Source organism: Alligator mississippiensis, chromosome 5 (genome assembly GCF_030867095.1).
Source record: "Alligator mississippiensis isolate rAllMis1 chromosome 5, rAllMis1, whole genome shotgun sequence".
In the NCBI taxonomy this organism is placed as follows: Eukaryota; Metazoa; Chordata; order Crocodylia; family Alligatoridae; genus Alligator; species Alligator mississippiensis.
Window position 1 is genome coordinate 129,461,134 of NC_081828.1, and position 18,334 is coordinate 129,479,467.

General features: G+C 39.6%; 1 protein-coding gene across 1 annotated transcript in view; it reads right to left on the reverse strand.

Annotated features, from left to right (window-relative positions):
* Positions 1 to 967: 967 nt before the first annotated feature.
* FKBP9 (FKBP prolyl isomerase 9) overlaps positions 968 to 18,334 on the reverse strand; it is a 35,884-nt gene continuing 18,517 nt past the window's right edge. Inside the window, exons 4-10 of the mRNA XM_014602585.2 lie at positions 15,621 to 15,766; positions 14,143 to 14,332; positions 11,287 to 11,432; positions 9,531 to 9,717; positions 6,522 to 6,667; positions 4,152 to 4,315; positions 968 to 2,285 (exon numbers count right to left, since the gene is read on the reverse strand). Coding sequence (XP_014458071.2) covers positions 2,103 to 2,285; positions 4,152 to 4,315; positions 6,522 to 6,667; positions 9,531 to 9,717; positions 11,287 to 11,432; positions 14,143 to 14,332; positions 15,621 to 15,766 — 1,162 coding nt within the window. The 3' untranslated portion in view covers positions 968 to 2,102. The remainder of the gene's footprint in view (positions 2,286 to 4,151; positions 4,316 to 6,521; positions 6,668 to 9,530; positions 9,718 to 11,286; positions 11,433 to 14,142; positions 14,333 to 15,620; positions 15,767 to 18,334) is intronic.

The following is an 18,334-nucleotide window of genomic DNA, read 5'->3' on the forward strand; positions in this document are numbered from 1 at the left end:
TTAACAGGTGGCCATCAGTGAATCTCTGGGAGAGGTGGGATTTCCGAGGGGCGTTGGCCAATCAGAGGTGAGGGGGGAGAGGAGGAGCGAGAACCAACCACACTCCAACACTGCACCGGGGCTGCGAAATATGGAGGCAGCCTCCGTGAATTGGGTAGGTCCCTAATAATGAGATCCCAACACACCCCCAAGTGCTTCTGTCTGACAGTAAAAACTATCATTAGCCCATAGATAAATTAGCTCTGAAACAGTCAAGATTTCCTTGTTCTGACAATTTACATGTGGTTCAAATGCTATACAGCCAAGCTGGGGTTTAGGTTGTAGCCGTGTTGGTCTAAGGACATAGGCAGACAAGGTTCCTTGGGTGAATTTGATATCTTTTATTAGGCCAACCCAAATGGTTGGAGAATAGTTATTAAGCAAGCTTTCGGGTTCAAAATCCCTTCATCAGGCTAAGGAAGTTTCAGCAGTTGGTTCAGCCAAGCTGGCACCATAAAACTTCACTAACAAGGGATTCCCTAGTCTTGGGAATGAAACAGTATACCTTAGGTAAATAAAAAACAATTCTGTTATATGGCCAAGGAGACAACTATTTAGTCCTCTCTTCTCCAAAAATCGTGTTCTGAACAGCCACAGCTCATGGTGATATGTGATACTGAGTTTAGAGAATTCCTGAATGGCCAAAGTCTCATTTAACTGTTAGCATGGAGTAAAAGACAGAAATATTTTCTTTTACAGTTAATCATGTTCAGGTATTTTTCTTAACCAGTCTCAGTCTAGAGTGATTTTTCTGTTAAGGGCTTTCAGTTCAAATTCTGAAATACACAGATTCAAGTTATCTAATGTATAGGACTGATCAGTTGTACAGAGAGGTGTGTACATAAGACAACCTACGATAATAGAGCTCAATATTATCAAGTAAGTCCTCCACCCATCAGAAGAAAAAAAAACCCACAATCTTACGATCTTGAGTTGATCATTATTTTATATAACAAAAAAAATTAATTATTCAGCACATATCAAACACCAAAAAAAGTTAATGGCATTTTCTTGTACAACTGTTTCAAAAGCCAATACAAAATGTTTTCATTTAAAAATAGCAGTTTTCAAAAAGAGTGTCTCAGGTTATTCAAAACCATTTATGTACACATCAAGGAAAGCAGGAACCTAAAAAGCATTCAACAAACACAACAACAACCCTATTTGTACCTTCCTGACAGTGTTGTACAATATATATTTGTGGTCCTCAAAAGGTATTCTCTGTTGTCTTATGCTCATGCCACTTTCTAGGACGTCTCTCTTACAATTTGGTATATTTTATCGATTGTCTCATATACAGGTCCAAATAGGTGATTGCCTGGGCTTTAGTATTCATCTTAGCCAGTGCTTTAACAGTCTTCCAATGAGAGTCAACCGTACTAATTAAATAAAATATAGGAATGTAGCAAACATATTACACACAATGAGACCCAGCATCACACAAGTGGTCATAAGTTAACCCCGTTTCATTTTATTCACAGCTTGCCAGAAATTTGATTGGCATGTCTAATATTTGATTGTAATCAGCAAATCATAGCTCCTGCTTCAGACTATCAAGAGATGCTTTACTTACTGAAAAATTTACACACTTTCTAAAAGAGAACTACAATTGCTCTCTGATAGCAAGTTTGTTCTTTAGCAGGTACTTGAATGGGGCATGCTCTGTTTTGTTTTGTTTTGCATTTTATATACCTATAGAGATTTTAAATACAAAGTTGAAAAAAAAAAAGCACCCTGTATTTTTTCTATTTTTCATCCATCCAAAAGAAGCATATCATTCAAAATGAACTGTGATCCTTAACCTAAAAATTAACCATATGGTTCACAAAACCATGTTTGGCAGCATACTCTTAAATCAGTTTATAAATCTCACGATGAGGCACTTAATGCTTGTTTTAATAGGACTACAGATTTAAACTAAAAACCTTTTACTTTGTGCAACAATCCACAATGCATGCACACACTCACGCATGCACACTGCCCAAACACCATCCTTTCAAACACAAACACACTTCATGGATCTTCCAACAGTAGGTCAGCTTGCTATTCTTCCTGGTTTAGTGTTACAGTTCATCATGTTCTTCTCTGGACTCTTGGTCTTTCAGTTTGAATTCATCAGCTAAAATCTTGCCATCTCCATTTCGATCCTGATTTGCGAACATATTTTTAACAATCATTTCAAAGTCAAAACCAGGAGCTAGTTTCCCTTTGCCAGAATTGACTTGAGCTTGAATGTATTCTGAGAACTAGAGAGAGGGAGGGGAGAGGAAGGAAAAAGCACAGTGAAATCACCAAATAATTTAATAATAGATATTTTACAAGTCTATTTATTTTAGACAATCAGTCCATTGCTCAACTGGCAGTGTCCTAAACACAGATGGGGGGGGGGAAAAAAAAGACAGAAAAGAGCATATATAAATAGCACTACTACCCTTAAGGAGCTTACAATCTGCATTGGACTAAACAGACCAGACACACAAGGTCAACACTGCTCCACTGAACTCAATAGGCGTTTTGTCATTTGCTTCAATGGTTCCAGGATTACACTCCTCATACCTTACATAGGTTAAAAGTAGGTCACTTTATGGAAAGGCCTTACATAAGCATTTTAAGAATAGATCTGAATGAAAAGGAAGCAGCTTTGTTTTGTTTATAAATATACTGCATTAAGACTGCCACTTCGGTAAAAAAAAACCCTCCAGAATCCGTATGAAACCTGACACCAGTCAGCAGAGAGAATGAAACCATTGTGCCACTGAAAGATGACTCTAAGATCTACCAAGATCCAAATAATCTGAAAATATTAAAAATAGTTTCATCTGTACCTGAATTCCCCTAATGATTTTTAGCTGCCTTATCAAATTTTCTTCAAAAAGAACACCCCCGCCCCCCGTTATCAGAAAAGACCCATGTAAGCGAGGGAGGGAAACTAATTTGCTAAACCTAAAATGCTGTCAAACACACAAAGAAAAAATTACTCAGTCCATATACTCTTATTTCAGTTCTTATATACTCTCTGATGCTATTTGTAACAACAGCAAATATAATATTTCAGACTGAACTTCAGCTTTTGACTGTTTTTTTTTTAAACCAACTTTTTGGCTCAACTCAAATCTCCACAAATCATCCATTACATCTTCTGCAGATCGGAAGGGTTTTGGTACATTTAGTACATAAGCCTTTTCCTCCCCATTCAATTCTGTACCTTGCAAGGCTCACACTGGGGAAGGGTGCAGAAGAGGAGACAAAGAAAACAGGAAAATGAGGAAAGAGGGAGAGATTATAAGAAAGAGGAAATAAGGAATTTATTATCATTTTAACCATCTGCCTTTCCATAATCTGAAAGGCCATTTTGTTCTATTTTTCCCCCTTCAATTAAAATGTGGCTTAATTTAAAATGTCAGCTTTCCATTAAACTTATTAGAGAACATACTGTAAAATGAATAAACACCATAAAGATATGGTGGCTGGCCAGTCTGTGACTCAGGGTGTCAACCATACAACCCATGTGCTGGATCCACCCATGGAGCTGTTTCACCCAGCCTACAGGCCTCCTAGAAGGACTAGGTATTTGGGGTCAGGACAAGTGAGGGTAAGGGCCTGCTGCAGAATTCCCTGCTGCCAAGCCCCAATGGGCATGCATGTCAGTGATGGAGAGTGAGCAACAGCTACAGTAATCCCTGCACCACCAGTCCCTTTGCTGCCACTTGCCCCACCGCTACTGTCACATCTAGATCCAGCCCACATGGAGCCCTGAAGTCCAGATCCAGCTTGAGGATGCAGGTGAGTTTGGCACCTCTGGAACAGGTAAGTTAGGTCAGTAGTTTTCAAACTGGAAGCGTGGGTCCCACAATAAGTCATCACCAGGGTTCTGCAAAGACAGTGGGGATAATGGTGGAGCAAGCCAGGAGGCCATGTGCTGCCATTGCCAGGCCAAGCTGCCTGGCTCCATGTCAGTCTGCAGGATAGGGGGAGAGGTTCTGCAGCAGCAAAAGTGATATGAAAGGGTCCCATGACTTTAGGAAGTCTGAAAACCACTAATCTATTCCATGAGTTTTGTGAGGGTGAAATTAAGGGAAATTATGCAAATATTTTTACAACCTAAAACTTACCTCCTCCAAAAGAACCTCCCCATTATTATCCTGGTCGATTTCTTCAAAGAGATTGGGTGAGACTTCATCATTCCATATAAACATGTAGCCTTCAGGTAAACCAGACACTAGTTCCAGCAGTTCAATGTCAAAAACTAATACAGCACTACCAGGCACTTCTCCTTCTGTGACAACACATAGCAAAGGGAAGCATTAATTTTCAATTATGTGGCTACGGGCAAAAATGTCTATTTTCTCACAATTAAACTTCCTCCATTACTTAGAGTAGTTTTGGGTCCAATCCAAAATCCACTAAAATTAATAGAAGTCTTTCCACTAACTTAAGTGGGTATTGGATCAAGCCATATGGATGAACAGCACACTGGGGGTAAGCAGCCAAAGAACACCCAATAGTCTGGTCATATGAGATGTATGTGTCCCAACCCATTGGCAACAGGTAACAAATGTAACATGACATGTCATAACATAAACACAATAGGTTGTCAACACAATGTTTGTTAAAATCATTGTGGACGCCACTCAAGTTCTTTTAACTTTACAGGTCAGAAACTGTCCCCATATTAGGAACTGAACTTCCCTGCAATGGAAGTAATAATTTTATAATTATTTATTGGCAACTTTCATTCCAACCTGAAGTATCAATCCTGCAAATACACTTTCTCCCACACATACAGTCTCACTTACAAGACCCATGCGTGCAGGAGTAACTACATGGCCAAATACAAAATTAACAACTCATGGTTAGTCTGCAAGATTATGGAGCAAAATACATATGAATATCCTAACCTGGACAGTATACTCATTGTAAGATGGCAGGTGCATCTTCTCAAAGAAATATAGCTTACTAATAGTGAAAAACTGAGCCTCTATAAATGCCTTATATTAATGAGTAAAAATATCTCCATGTTTTCTATTTTACTATTTGCCCATATTAGCTTAAAGGATTTTTGTAGTTCCAATTTTCTCTTTTTTACATTTTCTACATGCAATAGTAAGTTTCCTATTAAGTATAAAATGTTATCCAGATAATAACACGTACTACATAAATGCACCATAATTGACGCTACTGTGCATTAGCGCCAGCTTTTTAAGTGATATTAATGTGCAGTAGACCAATTCTACTGCACGTTAGCAGTTTTTTCATGCCACGCTAATGCGCAGTAGAATTAGTCTACTGTGCCATTAGCGTCTCATGTAGACATGCCCACTGAGTGATGCTTAAAAACTAGGGCTGTGTGAAGCTTCGGGCCCTGATTCGATTCAGCAGAGATTCGGCCCGATTTGGTGGCCAATCTCTGAATCCGAATCTGAATCAAATCAGAACCCTCCCAGTCAATTCATAGAGATTCAGAAAGAGTCAGAGATTCGGACACAGAGATAGATTTAAATGTTTTTAAATTTAAATGTAAGTATAAGGGGCTCGTGAATGCTGTGATGCTGGAGCAGATGAAGCGTCCCACAGGAGTGCGGGAGGCTCCCCAGCACGCTCAGCAGCAGACCTGGAAGTGGACCAAAAGCAGGGGGACCCCCCCCAGTGACTGGTGCCTCCTGTGTCTGGTGGGGGGGGCACGGGCACCTAGGGTTCCCCTGCAGCCGATCACCTAGCCAGGGAGGCACGGGGGGAGGCCCCCCCCAGCACGCTCCCTGGCAGACTCAGCAGTAGACCGGAAGTACTTCCAGTCTACTTCCGGATTCACCGCCAAGCACGTGGAGGGCCCCCCCCCCACACTGCTGTGGGGCACTCCATCCGCCTCAGCATCGCAGCGTTCACAAGCCACTCCTGCTACCTCAAGATATGTATAAAAAACATTTAAAGCTGTGTCTATGGCCAAATCGCTGATTTTCTGAATCAGCATCAGATCTTCGGATTCAGCCGAATCGAATCAGGGACAGTGATCCGAATCAACGAATCGAATCACTGTCCCTGATTTGGGCCAAATCTGAATTGAATAGGGCCCACTTCGCCTACCCCTATTAGAAACCTCTGAAAATCTGCGCCCTAGTGCCTATATCATTCCATTACTGCAAAGCAACATTCCTGACAACTTGCAAGTGCTCGGAAATGTGCTAGAATAATCAGCACAATGGCCAAAGATATCTCATTTTCAAGGCCATTATTATTAAAGGTATAAAGTTTATTCCAATCAGACATATGTTTGTTAAAATATATTCACACAGAATAGCTCCAAAAAGACAGTGCTTTAGAACTATTAAATAATTTTAAGAAATACAAAAAAGTTCTTGAATATTTGCCACTTACTTTTTAAATTCTTTTCTCCCTTCCTGTCCAAAATATGTCAATAATAAAAAACAAGACTCGTATCACTCGCAGTTCAGCCACAGATGGAGTACTAGATTTCATTTACTTACCAACTCCATGTTCTCCATAACCAAGATGAGGTGGAATAACAACTCTTCGTCTTTCTCCAACACACATATCTCGAAGACCCATGTCCATCCCCAATACAACCTGGCCAGATCCAAGAACTATGTTGTATGTTTTGCCAAGATTAAGCCTGAGAAAACATAAACTTTTACTACTTCTGAACTGCTACTCAGTTATACAATTTCCACATAAAAGACTCCTCATAGCCAGAATATGCTTAGCCCAAATGCTATGAGCTTCCAAGCAGTCAAGTATGCTGCTGCTTCATTAACTACAATCTCCATCACATAGACACCTTAGTCATCAATGGGGAATGAGCCCACACCCTACCATTATAACGGTAGATGGGAATCTTAAGGTTCTTCTTATCCAACCCTTTGCACAGATATCTTCAAACACCAGTGATAAACCAGATGAATTATTTCAGTCCTCCCACTCAAATTCCAAAGTATTCTGCCCTTCAAAATAAGGGGCAAAATTTTGTTTTGCAAATGTCTTTTTTCACATATACACACAGTTTTTAAGCTACAGGCCAAGTTCTGTAAAGCCCTGAGTATATGATTAAGCTTACTGATATCAACTGTCATTTTGGCTAGATGAGTCTGGGATTTTTAGAAAAGCTTATAGTATGACACCAAACTGCCATTGGAATTAAATGGGATTTGGGCATCTAACTAGCCTATGTTCCACTGAAAATCCCAACTTGAGTTTTTTAATCTCAGGACAATTTGGAGAGCTTTATCATTCCTAAGAATCTTAGTAACATTTTAGTTATGCTTTGTTGAAGCTGTGTCTTACTATTGGTCTCCTGTTTCTAAAATGTCTTTTGTGAAGTGATAAACTGTCAAATACACATCATAATTCTAAAAAAAAGAAGTGTACAGACCTAGGGTTTTTGCTGGCACTCCTCACTGTAGCACCTTTTTGCTATCAATTTTTCTGTTGTTATTTTTTAGCTTGGTTGTGTGACAGCAAGACAGAACCTCTATAGAGCACAGAAGAACACTGGTAAAAGCCCTTGCCCAGGACTTGGGAGATACAGATTCAAGTCTGCACTCCACCCAATTTCTTTGGGTAAGTCACAGACTTTCTACTTCTTAGTCCCATATCTGGAAAGTGAAAACAACAGGACTTTCCTACCTTGCAAGGGCACATATTGTAAGATACTATAGCCATGGGTACCACAGAAGTACTCAGTCAGATTTTCAACTTTGCATGTTAAAGTATATACTGCTGAAACCACAGACTGTGTTAACACTCTGTTAAGAAACAGCCCTTCCCCACATCACCCTCAAAAATAAATAAATAAAAGATCGTTTTACTACTAATTCTATTCAAAAGATGAGGATAAAAACCAAATACATAACACTGTTTGTATATGCCGGGGTGCTCAACCCCCAGACTCCAGGTCAGCTGTGGCCTGTGGACCCATGGTCATCCAGCCTGCAGAGCTCCTCACAGGTCTGGAAATTTGGCAGCAGGGGAGCGGTGGCAATTAACACTGCCAAATTTATAATCGCAATGCAAGTGGATTGGGCCCTGGCTGGGTTGGCCTCACACACCAGATAAGGCCCACAGACCAGATCCAGCTCACAGACATACATGGTACTGCTCATCCAGCCTGCAAAGTGAAAAGGTTGGACACCCCTGGTATATGCTGTACTTCAGGTCAATTCAAACCATGTTTCACTGAGTAAAAATAACCTATGTTGTGCCACAAAAGGAAGCAAAACTACTCAAGAGGGATCAGGTCTGTCAGGCAGAGATTTAGCTGTTCCTCTGGGGAAGGGAGGCAAGGGTCGCCAGCCTGTCATTCCCCATACCATCCAACTGTTTCTGCATTGAGATGGAAGTGGAGCATGGCCAGAACCCTCCAATCCAGCCCACCCATAATCCAGCCATCCAATAGTTTCTTCCAGGAATGTCTCAGTTCCAATAAAAGCTAATGAAACAAACAATCTATGCTGTAGTTAGGCTTGACAGGATTCCATTTTTAATCAGTAGACGCTGATAAATGCCAATTTCACCTCACACTCACAGACCAATGAAAAAATATTTCCATCATTAATAATCAAAATTTATAGAAAGGGGCCATAAGAAAAATGATGGCTGATGGAGTGTGTAATGACAGGGGAAGCAGTCCTTTAGAACTGTACCGACTGTAGTTTGGACTGCAACTCCCAGAAACCCCAGGGGACTGGGAACAAAGGAAAAGGAAGTGACAAGTGGATGAGGCAGCTACGGACGAGTGGAGCTGGGACTGATGGTAATTCTGCCAATCAGCTGGCAGCAGTTCTACAGTAGTTGTTTGTCATTAATAAATTGTCTGCCCCCACATCCTTAATTTCATGCAATCCTGAAAAATTTAATTGATAAAAATCAAAAGAAATGCTTAAAAATAAATACTGATGTTATCTCTCAAAATTATTAAAAAATAAAAATTGAATTCTGCCAAGCCTAGCTATAGTGCAGCCTCTGCTATAATTGCAGTGTAGCAGATGTACTTGAGCTAGCAACTGGATAAGTATTTGGGTTCAGCTACCCCACACTGAGCTGTGTGTTGGCACAGCTAGACTGCTGTGTGTAGTCTGACTTTGCAATTTTAAAGTTAGCACAAATATAATTACATCGCACTGCAGTTTCAGCAGAGACTGTGGTGTAGCCATCCTATAATTCATATGCATCTGGTCCATTATTAGGCTGACAATTTTTATGTTTTTCTTGATGGTCCCTTTTTTATGTCATTCTCAGCTCCCTTCTCAACCCATGACTGCCTGTCTTACTCATTTATTTTCTTTTTAGGAAAAGGTTACATATGAACAATAGGCAACCAAACAAGAAAAATAAAAATGCCCATCAGATTATTATAAATATTTTAACTTTACTGTTATGCTTTTTCCTCTCCAAAAATTCTTAGTTCTTTGTATAATGTTCACTATGAGTCATGTTTTTGGCAGGATGTGGAATGCTCAATATGCCAACGATGCACTTACGTTGAGTCCAGCAAAGTGCCATCCAGAAGCGAGGCATTATAATGATACTTCAGGTAATCCCCTTTCTTACTCAGAACTGTGCAGTTGGTAGGTTTGTAATGAGTAGTAATGCTGACAGAGTCTGAAGGGTTATGGAAATCAATCACATGGATGTCAAAAACCAGCACTGCTGATCCTGGAATCTTCCCTAAACAGGAAGCAATCATGTTAGGAGAAACAAACTGCACCTAGACAGGAAAATAGTACTAAGCATTGCACAAAGTGTAAGTAAGTAAAATGTTGCAAATACTAAAAAATGGTGTTTCTCACTTTGTTTCAGTTTACAACTCTTAGGTTTAAAGCATTCGATCACCTCTGTATACAGCATTGACGCAAGGTGTATTCAATGCAAGAAGCTTAAAAATATAGAGCAAGTTAAAAATACATAAAAATAAAGGCCTAAGTAAAGAATCATCTCCAGAATTAAGAAAATATTTCCATAATTCAGTATTTTAAAATGGGGTGAGATTAATCTAGAAGCTTACCGTTTTTTTGGCCAACTTAACCACTTAAACTGCTGCCTCATGCAACAAGTCACTATTAAAGCAACAACATATTTTAATAAAACATCACAATGGCATTCTTCAGCATTGTTCTGCCTAGATACTTGTAGCTGGAAAAAACACCATTGGAAGGGTAAAACAGCTTGAAAAAGTCCTGCCATCAAACATTGGCTTTCCCCCCAGCCAGAGTATTGTGTGATTGTGTTACCACCAATGACAGATGCATCCAAGGTTAACAAAGGTTTTCTCTGCCATACTGTCCAAATCCCATTCAGCAAAGTGAAATCTGTGGGCACTTGTGTGCTTCGGGAGGCGTGGAGGTGCTTTAATTAGCCTGGCTCCTAGCCATTCTAATTAAAGCGCCCAGAGCATCACATGTATCAGCGTCCCCACACTAAAAAATGGCAGTGGGGGCACTTTAACTAAAGCTCGTTGAACAAGCTTTAGTTAAAGTGCCACCACCTTCATTTTTCAGTACTGGAGTCTGTAGGAGTGCAGTAATTACCACGCTTCAGCAGACTCAATTAATCAAGTCTATTCCAATGCACTATAACTACAGTGCATTGGAGCAGCGCCCCTGCACGTGTAGAGGAGCCCTGTGTTTTTAAAAACAGAACATTTCTAAAACAAATTCATCACTGATAATAATGGTTGCTGGAAAGGATGTTTTAGAAACTCAAAGGAGACAATTGTGATTAGCTAAAGGGATTGATATATCTACCCTCTACCAGAACTTTTCCAAGAGGCTAGCGAACTTCCACAAAAATATTTTAATTGTATATTATACATACACACACACTTTACTGTTACATGCGTCCACTGTTTACAGAGGTGATTTAGGTGTCCACAAAACCTGTGGTTATGGAAGGAATTGGGAGGAAAGGCTTTATATACTGAATTCCTTTAGCATATAGAGTTTACTCAGATATACATAGGAAAAGGGCTCCAGGTACATCTATTTGTCTGAACCACTGATTACTCAAATGATTTTTATGTCACCAGTTACAGCCAGACAACTGAAGCTACAAGATCTCAAAGGCTGGGTATAATCTTGTCAGTTATATACCCACCAAGCCCTACATTAATTTAAAAAAATATTTTGAAAATGATCAGAAAGAGACATTTTAGAGATTAACTAGATGTATTTGTACTAAACACCCAAGGGAAGCACTTCTACTTACAAAATATTATATGAAAATAAGTGCTCAGCTCACCTCTTCCTTCCTCCCCATATCCAAGGTGAGGAGGAATTATTACTCTTCTCTTTTCACCAATGCATACACCTAGCAAGCCTTCATCCATCCCAGCAATCACATAGCCTTTTCCAACATAGGTGTCATATGTACGATTCCGGGAATAGCTGTAGAAAATATTTTGCTTTAATGAGACTTCAGCAACATTCACATCTGTTAGTTTATTCAGTGCTATGTCAAACTTGAAAGCCTAAAACGGTTTTGTGCCATAATTTTATAACAGTTAAAGCAAGATTCACAGCTGTTTTTTCTACTACTGGAGAAACCCAAAGAAACCATGTTGTACAAGTCATCTGGCCCATAACTTCTCAATATTAAATACTGAGTATTTGTTGTGGTTAAATCACAACTGAAAAGCCGCTAATTTGCAAATGCATCTCGATTGGATATGAATAGAGAATATTTAACATCAATAAATACCTCCAATCCCTCCTCTCAGGTTAGGCATATTTAGCTAAAAAGTTTCCAGCATTAAAAAGAATCCTTAATAATCCTCTACCACTGCTGTAATGAGTATTTTTATAAGTAAGTTTTGACTCCATTTTCAGCAACCTTTCTTCATATTATCTCATTTTGTAGCAAAGGCCAAAGCCTAATTATATCTGGACCTACTGCCATCTGAAATCAATAAATCACTTTTCTTAGAGGAATGGAAAAATGAGTCATCTCCCGCAAGACAGCATCAAGGAAACATGAGTAATAAATATCCATTTCAAGAATCAGACCCAACATCTGTAACTCAGCAGGGCAAACATATCATGTAGGATAGCATTATGCACTGCCCTTATTAGAGACTGTACATGCAAGTACAACCAGAGAAGGGAACGCAAAAATACACTCTTGGTATTCTGGCTCAGATAGAGCCAATGTAGCTCCTGGTATAATTTAAGGAACTCTAGGCGCCGCTCTAAGGTATGAGCTGCCTATGAACAGTTCTGCAACCTTACTATTGCCCTGAATGGCTATATCAAAAAAAAAAAAAAAATCATTCCAGGCCTCCCCTAACACCTACTATTTGCTTCAGTCCTGGTACACCTACCAGCCAGCAGGAAAATTCTCCCCTGGCTGACTGCAAGGCTTTTATATGTTTTACATTATTTTGGGTGACTAATGAATTTCAAAATCTGATTGGTCCAATTCTTCTAGTATGTATTAGCTAATGTCCTTACATGTAACTACTGCAAGAAATTAGAATGTCATTTTATTTATGAATAAATCTTAACATTTGTCATCTCTTACTATGATGTACAGTTATTCAAATACTTGGGATTACAAAGTAGCTATGATTATTTATTCAGAAAGGCCAATATATATACATGCTAAGAAAAAAAATTTAAGTTCTGTTTAGAGAAAGGAAACGTTTTTAGACAGATAATGTCTATGTCTATCCTATGGTATGCAGCATACTAAGACAGCTGCTTTATTTCTGGTTCAAAACATAGCACACACTAGGGGTGTGTGAAACGGGCTATATTCAATTCAGATTCGGCCCAAATCAGGGACAGTGATTCAATTCATTGATTCGGATCACTGTCCCTGATTTGATTCAGCTGAATCCGAATCTGAAGATTCAATGTTTTAAATGTTTTTTCTACATACCTCGAGGTACCAGGAGCAGCTTGTGAATGCTGCGATTCTGGGGTGGATGGAGCATCCCCCCCGCGTGCTCGGAAGCAAACCCGGAAGAGGACCGGAAGCACTTCTGGTCCACTTCCGGGTCTGCTGCCGAGCACACTGAGGAGTTCCCCATTCTCCTGTGGGACGCTCCATCTGCCCCACCATCGCAGCATTCACAAGCCACCTGGTACCTTGAGGTACATAGAAAAAACATTTAAAGCTGTGTCTCTGTCCAAATGTCTAAATCTTTCTGAATTGATTCAGAGGGTTCCGATTTGATTCAAAGAGATTAAAGGGTCTCCTGATTTGATTCAGATTCGGCGATTTGGCCACCAAATCAGGCCAAATCTCCACCAAATCAAATCAGCGACCAAAGCTTCGCACAGCTCTAGCGCGCACAGAAAAGAGCCTGTGCCCCAGCAACTGATGCAGTAAGTCAGAGATGCATCAAATGTGACTTTGAACTTTTCTGTATCACTATTCTTCCAAGATGAACTTCATATAATGTAATACCATTAACCTTTTATGAAGACAGTTAATTTGTGTTTTTAAAGGACTGTGATTCTCAAATTAAAGCAGCTAGAGAACTGTGAAGTTGTATTAGTTCAGTTTATTTTACAATAATTTAACTGAAAGTCTTATTAACTATTTATGCTATTTTCTCCCACTCTGTCAGGTCTCTGCAGAGAAAGGGCAGTTTATTAAAGGAAAAAAAATATTGATGAAAAAAGTTTCTCAATAGGAACCTATTCTCAATAGATATTTTTATCTTATGTTTTTAATATAAATATAAACAGTTCCTGAATACCTATTATTAATATTTAACATGAAATAACCCATATTTATGTCCTTTCCCTTTAATCACATCTTTTAATCTTTATAATTTTTTTAAGGACCTAAAACTGCAAGCTGTAGACAATCCTCAGAAAGACTGTCTTGTGATTGGGGCAGAGGACTAAAAGATTAATATTAATCAAGATTAGTATCTTGCTCTGACAAAGACTTTTATATCATTGTCCCCCAATTTCCCCACTCCTCCATTCTGCAGTTATAAAAGTGAGTTAATATTTATTTTCTCCCACTCTTTTGCCAGTTTTAGACTACACACTAGCAGGACTAAAGAGTCTCTTCCTATGTTCATGCTGTACGGTCACATGCATGAACTGAAGCAATATCTGTAATGTTCAGCAGTCAGGGTACCTGGAATCAAACAGTGTACCATCCATAAGTGTGCCATTATAATGGTATCTGAGAAAATCTCCAGTCTGGCTTTTGCGCTCACAGGATTCAGGCACTTGCTGATTCTCAATAGTGATGCCATCTTTTGGGTTATGAAGATCTAGCAGAGCCACATCAAAGACCAGAGAAGCCTGTCCAGGAATATTTTTACCTACATGTGCGTTGAGGAAAAAAAAGGAATCTCAGTGGAATTCTGGAAAGATTACAGCTTCTTGGTCATTTTTTTCATGCTGCCATTGTGTACATTTCATTTTGTTTTTACCTCCCAGCCATCCATTAGATAAACATGTGTAGGTATTCAAACAAGGAAGAATAACTGCAAAATTACAGCCCTTCCACCCCTAGAACTTTACCAAATCTGCTTCCACTCATATCTATGTAGGACTCTACAGGCAGGTTTCCTCAAAATCCTTTGAATCCTGTTATTTGTATTATATTTGTTCTAGGTATATTTGTAGTATGCCCATAGTCATGATATCTGGTCATCAAAATATTGGTCTCTCAAACTGCTCTTCAGAATGCTTTCCGAAACTAAATAAAATTATAAATGGCAGATCAGGAACGTGTATTGCTGAAGTTCTCTGAACTTCTGAGAGAGTCTAGTCTGTGAAAAATGGCAGATTCAAAGCCTCCTAAAACCTATTCCATGCAATGCATAGTTACACTGTAGAGGTCACTGCAACAGAAAGCCACTGACAGCAAGATCCTAGTCTGATTCAAAAGAGACTGGATATTTATAACAAGGTCAGGGAAGGAATATTGTTTCTCATGCTTGAGGGCTAGCATTGTCCTCCAACTATTGCAGATCAGGACTGAGGACGGGCAAATCATCTCCACAATGATCTATTGTAAGATTCTTCAACTTTCCTTTGAAGTAGATGGTATTAGGCAACTTTCCTTTGAAGTAGATGTAAGGTCCACCTAGACTGTTATTCTTTCTCCCATCTACTAAATATGGCAAAAACAAAAGAACAATTCTGCAACACACCAGAAAATAACTCTTGATTGGAATGGACACACATCCAGAAGGATATTTTCAGATATATCTGTGGATTCCAGGATATAGCCTACTTATGGACTGGCAGCAGAAAAAAAAGAACAAAACTAGGGAACCAGAGAATGACTTTCTATTTATTAATGGTAGAAACAGGAAAGTCAGAAGAGAACAACTGACCTCCACTTTGCTACAGTGTTGGAGTACTTCATCCATACAAAAAACAGTCCAAAAGAAAATCAACTATTAGTATATATAGATTATAATTAACCAATGTTAAACATTTGTTTGCTACTCAACCAATCTACTTTTCATGTAAAGGTAAACAATGTCAATATTTTGTTGGTCAACCAAATCCTACAAAATATAACACTTTTGAAACTTCTCTAATAGTATTTCTCATCTGTGTGTTTTCTGGTGGAAAAAGGCAGGGGGAAACTTTTACCATCTCCTTCTTCTCCATATGCTAGGAAAGGTGGTATGGTGATGATACGCTTTTCCCCTACACACATTCCCAGGAGTCCCTTATCCATTCCAGGAATCAGCCATCCAATTCCCACATAAGTGTCATAAGTTCGCATCCGATTGTGGCTAAAAAGAAAGAGGAATGTCACAGAGCACAATAAAAGAAGAGTTAAAAAATAAAGAATCAACATGCACACACAAATGGGCACCATAATTTGTAGTTAGAGCTCCCTGCATATATGACACAACATTACAACCACCTGTCCCAAAAATACAGCTATATATTACCTGAGTTTAACAAAGACACTCTGGGTAACATTTTCCAAAGTGCTCAAGTAGTTTAGAAACCCAAATCCCCATTTTTTAAAGCAATTTATAAAACCAATCCCATTAATTTTAATGAGATTAAGGAGACTAAATGCCTAATTTATATTTCAGAATGGGATTAAGCATTCATGAGAATTTAGACGCTCACCCTCTGTTAGAGCATTTTTAAACAAGCTCCAGGGGTGGCGGCCGGAGGGGTGGGGGTACTTTAATTAGAATGTCTTGGAGAGCTGCTCTAATTAAAGAGCCCAGAGCATATCATGTATCAGCGTCACCGCACTTGAAAATGGTGGCAGGGCACTTTTTCTAAAGCTCATCAAAAAAGCTTTAGTTAAAGCACCCCTGTCATCATTTTGAAGCATGGGGATGCTGATACATGAGACACAGAGGCTGGCTGGAGCACACTAATTACTACGCTCCAGCAAACTCCATTAACTGAGTCTGCTTCAGCGCACTGTAAATACAGCGTGTCGGAGCAGCCTCCTGGCTCATGTATAGGTAACTCTTATATTTCATCTACAGTACTACCAGCAATCATGAGCTCACAGACATACTTGAGGATGTACAACATTCAGCCAAGTAGAAGCTCTTGGTAAATACATACTTGAACAAGTGCATTAAGAATGATCAATCCTGTAAGATGCCTATATTTTGTATGAGACACCGGCACAACAAAATGTTTCTATCACGTGTATGTGAAAGAGGAGTTATTTATATAGTAACTAGAGCTCTTCAAGATGTGTAAGCCACATGCACAGCCTCACTGTACGTACTCACATGCCTCAAACAAGCAATCAAATACAATTTTTTCACTTTATCAACATTAATAGAGTGTACAGCAGGATATACAACAGTGGGCGCATCTATTTTAATGCGCATTAAGCGTCACTTAAAAACCATGGGATATTTATACATAACTTTGTCTGCTCTGACACGCCAGAAATCCAGCGTGTCGGAGCAGATTTGATTGATCGAGTCTGCTCCACACGTGAGCTGACGTGCACTGCACTGAGTCACATGCGGTTGCATAAGCAGTAAAATGCACATCAGCACACAGAAAATGGCAGTGGTGCACCTTTGAACTAAAACACCTGTAACAGGGAGCCCTCTTTGTACACTCCCCTTCTGGGCACTCATATAACAGAAGTCCCTTCTTGCCTGCACCACCCCCCCATGCATTTCTTTTTTCCTTCTGAGTATTAGCAGGGACCTAGCACGCTCATAGTATGCATGTGGCAAGGCTCGAAGCAAGCCAGAAAGCTGAAGTAGCTTTCTGTAAGAGAAACCTACAAAACTACATCTACATATCATTTGAGCTAAATATCACTAAAGAAAACAAAATAACTAAAATATCCACTTCAAAGCAAAGCCTATGAGACAAGAAAAACCAAGGTGCATTTAAAGCATGACTGTAAATATATCCTGGTGAACACATTCCCCCTTTGATTAAGACCTATTTCCCAAAGCAAACTTCCTGTATCTGTCTAAAGTTTTATGTTAAATCAGTCTACGTGACTGCATCTAACCTAACTCACTTGCTGTCCCCAGTGGCCTTTGATCCTCACTACTTCACACTATATTTTTATATATTTCTCATAGTGCATTTTTATATTTCATCTGTCTCATCTTTGCCCTGGCATTCTGTATTTTATGTTTTATACCTTTTAACAAATGTATTTTTTAGAGTAAGTCATACCTTGTATTATTAAAATTGTTAATATAAGAATGCATTGAAATTGTGATCACTGGAATTGTATTGCTGTATTGGGTTGGTCCCCTGAGTGAATGCGAGTATGTACGAGTCAGTAGGTAATTGAACGACAAAGCAAGAACCTATGCCTGTTAATTGACAAAAGCCTAGCCAGAGGAGCTTACCATTACAAAACTATACTCTACAAGCCATTTTAAGCTAATCAAGCCACTTGGAACCTGCAAGGACACAGCCACTGAGTCAATCAAGTCAAGAGCAGACTCCCAAAACTGCACCATCGGACGGAACCCCCAGTGACTGTGACTAACAGCTGTCATGCACTGCTCAAGACCCACGTGGGACAGTGACTTTTGGATTGGGCAGCCAAGATGATGCTGGGGGATCATAGAAGTCTGCCAGAAAGGGATAAGAGGCAGTGAAGTGTGACCCTGAGTGCTACCCTCTCATCCAGCACCTGACCTACCAAGACAGAAGGACAAGCAGCGGACCCTCTTCTGGAAAAGACATCTCCCTGGAGGAAGCTGACCATCAACAGCAGACTCCAGCTCCCGGATAGGTATAAACCAACATCGGTGCTACACTACTAGTGCTGCAATTGCATGCATGCACACGTGTGTGTGTGCGTGTGTCAGTAGGGCTGTGCAAAACAGCATTGT